Source organism: Chiloscyllium plagiosum, chromosome 4, assembly GCF_004010195.1.
Source record: "Chiloscyllium plagiosum isolate BGI_BamShark_2017 chromosome 4, ASM401019v2, whole genome shotgun sequence".
In the NCBI taxonomy this organism is placed as follows: Eukaryota; Metazoa; Chordata; class Chondrichthyes; order Orectolobiformes; family Hemiscylliidae; genus Chiloscyllium; species Chiloscyllium plagiosum.
The window spans coordinates 18,208,645-18,218,225 of NC_057713.1; the positions used below are offsets into that span (position 1 = coordinate 18,208,645).

Here is a 9,581-nt window from a genome sequence, read left to right on the forward strand (position 1 = left end):
GGTACAGAGAACACCGAACGGAGAATTCACCACAAAGGTACACAGGAAAGCCACACACAAAGACCAAGTCCTAAACTACGAAAGCAACCACCCCAACACACAAAATAAGTTGCATCAAGACACTATTCAAAAGGACAACACACTGCAGTACACCAGAACTGCAAAAAGAGGAAGAAGAACACCTATACAATGTATTCGCCAAAAACGGACACCCGCGCAATTTCATCAACAGATGCCAAAGGGAAAGACAACAGAATGAGGACATACCGCAACCCAAAGGACTAGCCACACTACCATACATCAAGAGCATTTCCGAACTGACAGCCAGACTACTGCGGCAACTAGGACTCATAACAGCCCACAAACCAACAGCCACTCTCAGACAACAACTCACCAAGACGAAGGACCCAATACCCAGCATGAGCAAAACCAATGTAGTGTACAAAATCCCATGCAAGGACTGCACAAAACACTACATAGGACAAACAGGAAGACAGCTAACGATCTGCATCCATGAACACCAACTAGCCAAGAAACGACATGACCAGCTCTCCTTAGTAGCCACACACGCAAATGACAAGCAACGTGAGTTTGACTGGGACAACACTACTATTATAGGACAAGCCAAACAGAGAACAGCCAGGGAATTCCTAGAGGCATGGCACTCATCCACAGATTCAATCAATAAGCACATCGATCTGGACCCAATATATTGACCACTGCAGCGGACAGCTGGAACTGACAACCGAAGCGGTAGATTCAAACCACTACAAGTGCCGGAGGAAAGATCACAGAAGCGCTTCACAGGAGGCTCCCAAGCACTGAGGATGTCACCTAGACAGGGGACGAAACGTCTGCATCACAAATTCCCAGCTCAGCGAACAGAACCACAACAACGAGCACCCGAGCTACAAATCTTCTCACAGACTTTGAAGTGTCATCTTTTAAATGAGGCTTTAAGCCAATGTCTCATCTGTTCCCCAAGGTGACCACTGCATCACTTCAAAGAACAGCAAATGGCTTATCCATAGTGCACTGGAGAATAAATAATCTAACCAAATGACTAGGAATTAGGTCACATCTACTTTTGCATTTCTTCTTTTTCAAAAATAAAATGCACACAGATCACTAACATTGCGAATATCTTGATGGTTATATTACAAACATTTTTCAATGCATGCTCACGGGGAAAAAAATAACTTTGGAAACCATAAAATACTCAAAACACTGACCATAAACTGGCGTTTTACCAGGAAGCACCACCACTACCAGCTGAAGTCCTGCGTAGGTATTCTTCAAGTGCCTGAACATAGGTTCCACACTATCTGCACCTTGAGCATATTTACAAAAACAAGGTTGGCCTTGTATTGGCATTCCTGCATCTCTGGATATCTTCCTTAATTGGTCTGTGAATGCTCTGGACAGAAGCAATATAATTGGTGAGTAAAAGCTTTTTGATCACAATTTTAAAAAGCTAATAATAAACAATCTGGTGGGGAGCAGTAGAAGTAATAGGGTTCGAATTATCACAGTTTCTTTTTAGTACTTGGCATTAATGGTTGATATAATTCAAACTTGAAACAAAAAACTTTTTCATATTATTTCAAGGTTATGGAATTATAGGACACCCTACAGTGCGAAAAGGGGTCATTTGACCCATCAAGTCTTGTACTGACCCTATGAAGAGCATCTCATCCAGATCCAGCACTGCCTGAGTGCCTAATCTAATTTTTTGGGTTGTGAGAGGAAATGGGAGCACCTGGATGAAACCCACACAGACACTGGGAGAACCTGCAACCTCCACACAGACAGTTGCCCAGAACCTTGGTGTTGTGAGGCAGCAGTGCTAACCACTGAGCTACCATGCTAGAAACATAAAAATGATAAGAGATGGTGCTGGAAGATTCTCAAATTTGCCCATCCGTAAAGCATAAGGATCCTTCAGTATCTCAGAGTAATGTTGAATGTGATCTTTGCCCAACATCCACACACGCACATCTACTGGGATGACAGATATCGGAGCCTAAATCAGAGGCTAATTCTAACTGGCATATTATAAGGGAGCTGAGATTAACAACTCAGCATCCATGAGGAATTAAACATGGACCCTTTTGGCTGTATGGTTTAGTAATTATTTATATAAAGTTCTCCACTCTTTTTTTCTCCAAAAAGTTAGATAATTCATCATGCTCAACGTTTTCCTAGTATTTAGATGTTCACTTGCAATGCCAAGGCTTATGAGGCTTTTGGCCAAGTGCTGAAAAATATGATTAGAATAGCTAGTTGCTTCTTTTTGATCAGCATAGATTTGAAGGGCTAAAGAGCCTTTGTGCCATAAGACTTCTATAACAATATCTCCACAACTACACTGTCAAGACCCCTCATGATTATGTACGTTTCGATCTATCACTTCTTATCTTTCTACTTAGAGGAGATTTTTGTGCACCACCAAGCTCTTGCGTTTCACATCTGTTGAATTTCTTGCGTACAAGTTTGGAAACACTGGATAAAATATACTGCTTACTTGAGTGTATCTTCTCTGCATTGCCTCTGTGGAGCAAAACAGGCAATTGCCCAGACTTTCACTTCAATGCCTGTATGAAACTGTTTTCCCCGCATATCCCACACACCCTGAATTGGGGTAGCAATTGTCTTGTTCTGCAACAAAAAATAAAAAATAGCATGAAAGCTGGAACATGTCAATGTCACACACTTAATTACCAACTAGCTGGAATGGCTTTCATGAATTTCAGAATACTGTTGAGTGCTATTTACTTTCTAAACCATTTATGTATGTTCAGAGGTACAGTAGTTAACTTCAATTAAACATCTATGCTACACAGGTCTGTTCCAAATCTCCAAAGTAAAATTTATCTTACACTCTCGGCATTTTTCTCAATGAGCAATTGTCACAAAAACTTAACTGTCACAGGATTTTTTTTCCAATCTAAGCAATTCAAAATTTAATCTTTGCCTGAGTGATTCATAGACTTCGTAAAAAAAAAAGCAAGTTTCCAGTTTATGAGCTTCACTAACTGTTGCCAATATTTTTGTTTATTCATTCATAGGATGCGGGCATCTTGGGACGAGCCAGCATTTACTGTCCCTCTAGTTCCGATGAGCTGCCTTCTAAACTGTGGCAGCACCCTGATTGAACTGACTGGGATCATTCTGTTCAACAGATCAGCCAAAGAGGAAACCTTTTTAAAAGCATTGATAATTTATGAGAACTTAGGAAACTTCAAGAAAATTAATAAGCTGTGATATAAAAGCAAGACAGTGCAAATGTAAATCTGAAAGAAAAACAGAAACACACAGGCCAGGCAATATCTGCAGAGAGAATTGGACTGAATGGTAATTTTGTTTCACTCAGATGCTTCCTGACCTGTTCTGCTTTTTCAGCGTTTTCTATTTTTATTTGAGGTGCTGCTTAACTTTTCAAACATGTAGATTTTAGCAAAGCTCAATATTCCAACAAACTTGACAAACATTTGAGGGCAGAAGGACAAAAAAAATTCCACTGGGTGGCAAGGTGGCTCAGGGGTTAGTACTGCTACCTCCCTGCCAGGGACCCGGGTTTGATTCCAGCCTCTGGCAACTGTCTGATTGGAGTTTGCATATTCTCCCCATATCTGCATGGGTTTCCGCTGGTAACTCCGGTTTCCTCCCACAGTCCAAAGATGTGCAGGTTAGGTGAATTGGCCAAGCTAAATTGTCCGTAGTGTTCAGGGATGTGCAGGTTAGGTGCATAAGCTAGGGGGAAATGTAGAGTAATAGGGTAGGGGAATGAGTCTGGGTGGGTTTTCATCGGAGGTCCGGTGTGCACTTGTTGGGCCGAACAGCATGTTTCCACACTGCAGGGATTCTATGATTCTTAAAGAAATGAGGAATTAGCAAGTTAACTATAGTACAATCAATCAATCAGTTTTGTAACCTTTAAATAAAATGCCTCAGCATTATAGAGACTGCACTGAAGCTGGGTTAATGCTTCAAGATTTCAGAAAATAAATTAATTTAAGCAGGTTTCAAATATAGCAAAGTTCCAACTATTGATTAATGGTTTGTCTGCTCATTTAGCAATATGAAAGTCCTTACCCGACCACCGTACAACAAGGAAGGTGCCTGAAGAACACGACCTGGTACATCTGTCATGTCATCTCTCACTCCTATCCCAAATTCCTGAACATAGGGGTCAGCATTGAAACTCGCACTTTTCATCTGCAAGGGAAGAGCCTTCTTTGAATAATTGAAGCACACATCTGCACACAGAAAATAACTTGGTTCACACTATTATAATATTCGGTACAGCATCTATTGGCGCACGAAGCAACCTTAAGCCATAAAGAAAATAACTGCAGAAATAAAAATTGAAATTGCGGGGAAAACTCAGGAGGTCTAGCAACATCTTGAAGAGAAAGCTGAGTTACATTTTGGGTCCAGTGACCTTTTTTCAGAAATGATAACTCTGCTTTCTCTCCACAGATGCTGCCAGACCTCCTGAGTTTTTCCAGCCATTTTTGTTTTTGTTCCTGATTTCTAGCATCCGCAGTTTTTTTTTGTTTAGTGAAGAAAACAATTACAATTATTTCACCAGAATGCATTCACCAAATTAATCACCATTCTGTTCGCTGTGATTACAACTTTCAGTAGTGTTGTGAAGTCAAAAAAGAAACCTGAAACAATAGAAATGAGAGTTCCAAAAACAATCTTACACTATCGGGCATGCATTGTATACCTACACATCAGGAAGATACTTCCATAGCAAGCCAAATATAAGCAATATTAAAAGCAGTATTGATGCATGCGTAAAATTATGAAGGGAGGGAGATTAATGCATTAATTAAATGGACAAAATTAAGACAATAAAATTCAATGAAATTAATTTAATTGTGAAAAGCTAGAAACAATAGAGGTCACAGGTACACATCACTAAAATATCATAACAGGTAATGAAATCAATCAATCAATCAATAAGGCTGACTGTGCTTCCTTCTTGAATTGTTTCAATTTTGGGAGTGGAAGTAATATTACCTTGCTGTTAGACAGCATGTTCCAAAATGTTGACCCAGCCACAATGAAAGAAAAGCAATTGCAGTTCCAAGTCAGAATAGTGCACAACTTGAAAAGCAACTTGCAGTGGCGGGTTCCTTTGGATTCCCTGGTCTGCTTGTAGAGATCACAGGTTTGGAAGGTGTTGTTAAAGAAGCCTCGGTGAATTACTGCAATGAATTTTGTAGATATTAAATCCTGCTGCTTTTGCTCAAAAGAGTGGATAGTAAAGGTAGTTTTGTCCTGGATGTATCAAATTTGAGTGTTGCTGGAATTGCACTTGGCAAATGGAGAGTAATGCAACACTTCCGACTTGTGCCTGGAAGATAGTGGGCAGGCATTAAAGCACAGTTAATCACTGCAGAATTCTTAATCTCTACTCTTTTCGCACCAGTACTGATACAGCTGATCCAGTTCAGTTTCTGGTGAATGGAAAATCCTTGCAAGTTGACAAGAGGACTTCAGCATTACTAATGCCTTTGAACATCAAGGGGCGATGGCTCAGATGTCTTGAAGATTGCCACTGAATAGCACTTGTGTGGCACAAATGCTACTTGTCAGTTATTAGCCCAAGTTTGGGTGTCTTCCAGGTCTTACTGTATATGGGCATGGAGCACTATGGTACCTGATGATTTGGGAATGGTGCTGAACATTGCACAATCACCAATGAACGTTCTGCCTTCATTGGTGGGAAGGTCATTGATGAAGCAACTAAAGATGGTTGGCTGAAGGACACTACTGTGAGGATCTCCGACAATGCTGTCCTATGCTTGAGATAATCAGGTTTCAACAACGACAACTATCTTTTGCACTAGGTACGACTTCCAACTAGTAGACAGCTTTCTCCCCAATTCCAATTTTACCAGGGCTCCTGGCTGCACATGCAGCAGTTAACAAAATAATATCGGAGTTCTCAAAGCTTTGTCTCCAGGAAAAATTTAAGCAAACTAGGGCTGCAGTGAATGAAATTCAGCAGGTTTAGGGGTAATTTGATCAAAGTACTCAAGGTATAAGGGATGCAAATATTCAGACGAAGTATGTCGCAGCTGGGAGTCTAGGATTCAGGTACAAAAATTCTGGTTCTCATTTCAGATTACGAGAAATTTACAAAGATATTGTAAAACAATATGGCAAATATTTGAAACTAGTTTGTAAATTTCTAACTCTAAATTTGAGATCCATAGATTTCTGCTGGGCAAAGGCATAAGGAATACTGGTAAAGTTAGGTACGTGGACCCCAGAACTGAATGGCAGAAAAGGTTAGAGCCGCTAGATGGCCTCCTGCTATTCCTTTATTACTCACCAGTTTGCTGATCTCATCTTGTCTGTCTGGTGCAGACCTGGCAGTGGCTCTAATCATTGTTGAGGTTTGATTGTCGGTCAGTTTTTTTATACATCTCTGCCCAGCTACAATGTTACACACCTGGGAAGAGATCAATTAAACATCAATAAAGTCCAATTTAATTGAATTGTACAAATCTCAAGTATCACTTTAAAATCATGGTTCCATTCAGGAATTGTTTTTTAATTACACAAAATTTGAAAAAAATCTAAAACTTTCCATTGATACTAATAAGTATTTTTAGTTCATACTTCCAACATAAGAGGTTTCACTTCTAGATTTATGACTTTTACAAAATAAATAAATGGTTTGATAATGAATTACAAAGGTGCACTCTTCTCTCTCACTCTCAGGAGTAAATGTTACATTTCTTATCCAAATATTGCATCAATATTTCAAGTTTATCCTAATCAATCACTCACTTTGATGCACTGAGTACAATATATGCTCGAGATCACAGCAAGTCAGATAGCTAATGCTTTGAGTCTAGATAACTCTTCATCAAAGCTGAAGTGAAATGTGCAGGGGGGACAGAATTTATGCTACAGTGGGGTGGAGGGATGTGGCAGTGGTGGGGTGTATAGTGCTGGTGGAGAAAAGATGTTGATAGTTCAGATTAAGTGATCAGAATGAGAGAATGGCAGAACAATGGTTATCTAGATTTGAATGTTGCTGTCTCTCCATGGATGCTGTCTGCCTTGATGTGGTCTCCAGCATTTGTTGTTTTCATCATCTGCAGTAATTTGCTCCTACTCATTCTGATGCATCAGATTTGCTATCTCTTAATTCCTCAACAACCTTTAATGCCTAATGTTCAACCAGAAAACAAAAAGTCTGCTTTCCTAACACTCAATATAGTATTTTTTTCTTTAAACAGAAACACTCACAAGGCTTTTGAGTTATTAAAGGGATCACACAAATATTTTACAAATTTACCAATTTTTGGGAACAAAGATTTTGTAAAAATAGGGGTACATGGGATATGGGGTACTACTCATGTGGAAATTAATAAAACTGACTAGTTTGGCTCAACAACCTTTTTCTATATCTGTGTAATTCTACATAATATAAAGTGATCAAAAATTATCATTGGATAAAAGTACTACATCACATAAGTGGAGTGGAGAAAGTGATTGGTTAAATAGTGAAGCATCTCAATATAAATTTCTGTAAACCGCATTGTGTTCCTATTCACCTTTGTAAAGGGCATGAAAGTTTATATAGGATTGTATATGTATCACACTGACAGAAATAATTCACAATTAGTGTAGAAAACTTATATTAAAAGTGTGAATGTTTATTTAAGGGATTAGAAGACAAAAAGGCAAACGTCCTTTTCTATCCAATTCCCAATCTTATCAGTGATATTTAAGGGGGAAAACTCAAACTGAATAGGAATCGTGGTCAATCTAGCATCTGTGATGAGGGAAAATCAAATGAGAGAGTTGTGCAAGGTCTCTGACAACTCCAGTTGCAGGCAATAGTGGCAGGTGTATGTACTCTCACAATGTTGTCTGGCAATGTGAAACTAGATGGGGAAGGTTGGAAGAAACCAAAATAGGAAGGAAACATGGGAAAAGGGGGAAAACAGTAGAAAATCTTCAACCAACAGACCTGGTGCAAAAGCAATTATTTTATTTCATATTTTTAATAAGAGATTACAAAACTGACATGCCTCAAGAGGAAGATACGTATGTTTTTGCTCCTGTCCAACTTGTAGACATGGTAAATGAGGATAGCGAAGATTTAGTTTGTGCTTGTCCTTGAAATATTGTGCTACCGTGCATTCAACAGTCTGCCCATTCTCCTGCTGAAGTGGAAATCTAAATACATTCAAATGGTAAAACAATATCAGAAAATTTTACTCAGACATCAAAACTTGCAAAACAAAACTATTTTAACCCTTTTTAAAGAAAAACACTTGAAGGGGTCAGAGAAGAAAGTATTTCAAGAATGAACAACATTTTAATTAAAAATTACCTTTAAATTAAACTCAATTCAAGGAATTATAATAGCCAAATTATATCTGTTAAGTGTAAATATTTATTGCAACATAGATGATGTTTCCAAGCTGAAATGCCTTACGTTTGATGGCTTGCTGGTCTTCTGGTAACATTGCACACTCTATACTTTCTTTTCATTTGTCCACAATGAGTGATCTCCACTTTGAGTCCTGCAGAAAGTTAAATCCAAATTTTAACAACCCACCAAATGCTAATATTGTTACTGCACTAACTGCAAAGACAGTGCAGAACCATAAAATAAAAAGTACATCACCACTCAGCCTATTAAGGGTATGCGTTCCCACAGCCCACCAAATTCTTACCCTTCATGTATTTATCCAAGTCAGCATTTGAATCTGCTTCCAGCACAACTGCAGGCAGTGCAGTGCAGATCAATCACTGCATATATAAAAAAAATCTTCTTGTCATCTTAGGCTTCTCTGCAAATCATTTGAAACCAGCAACCTCTGGCTATCAAATCACCTACAACTGAAAAAAATTTTGTTGAACTGCTTAATCAAAACCACTTGACTTTGAACACTACTAAAACGACCCTTAAACATCTCTGCTTCAAAGAGAACAATTCTAGCTTCTCCAGTCTCTTGACATCACTAAAGTCCCTCATCACTACAATCATTGGAGTAAATTCCTTTTTCAATGTCCTTCAAGCCTCAATATAATTCAGGTTTTGCACAGAACTGCTCAGAACACTTTTGTTGAGACTCACTGCTTTTGTACTCAACCACTTGTTCATAATACCAATTCTTTTTTGAACAGGTCGAGATGAACATATTTTGCACAGATTTAACAACCCAAAATTAGACAAAGTTTGGGAGAAGGTTTGTAGCTCGGGTGCTCGTTGTTGTGGTTCTGTTCGCCGAGCTGGGAATTTGTTTTGCAGACGTTTCGTCCCCTGTCTAGGTGACATCCTCAGTGCTTGGGAGCCTCCTGTGAAGCGCTTCTGTGATCTTTCCTCCAGCATTTATAGTGATTTGTATCTGCTGCTTCCGGTTGTCAGTTCCAGCTGTCCGCTGCAGTGGTCGGTATATTGGGTCCAGGTCGATGTGCTTATTGATTGAATCTGTGGATGAGTGCCATGCCTCTAGGAATTCCCTGGCTGTTCTCTGTTTGGCTTGTCCTATAATAGTAGTGTTGTCCCAGTCGAAATCATGTTGCTTGTCATCTGC

General features: G+C 39.2%; 1 protein-coding gene across 3 annotated transcripts in view; it reads right to left on the reverse strand.

The window, feature by feature from the left end:
- ago2 (argonaute RISC catalytic component 2) overlaps window positions 1-9,581 on the reverse strand; it is an 83,180-nt gene that overhangs the window by 24,313 nt on the left and 49,286 nt on the right. For all 3 annotated transcript variants that reach the window (XM_043687792.1, XM_043687791.1, XM_043687790.1), the window contains exons 7-12: window positions 8,477-8,564; window positions 8,067-8,214; window positions 6,353-6,472; window positions 4,096-4,218; window positions 2,525-2,658; window positions 1,233-1,417 (exon numbers count right to left, since the gene is read on the reverse strand). In XM_043687792.1, the coding sequence (XP_043543727.1) occupies window positions 1,233-1,417; window positions 2,525-2,658; window positions 4,096-4,218; window positions 6,353-6,472; window positions 8,067-8,214; window positions 8,477-8,564 (798 nt within the window). The remainder of the gene's footprint in view (window positions 1-1,232; window positions 1,418-2,524; window positions 2,659-4,095; window positions 4,219-6,352; window positions 6,473-8,066; window positions 8,215-8,476; window positions 8,565-9,581) is intronic.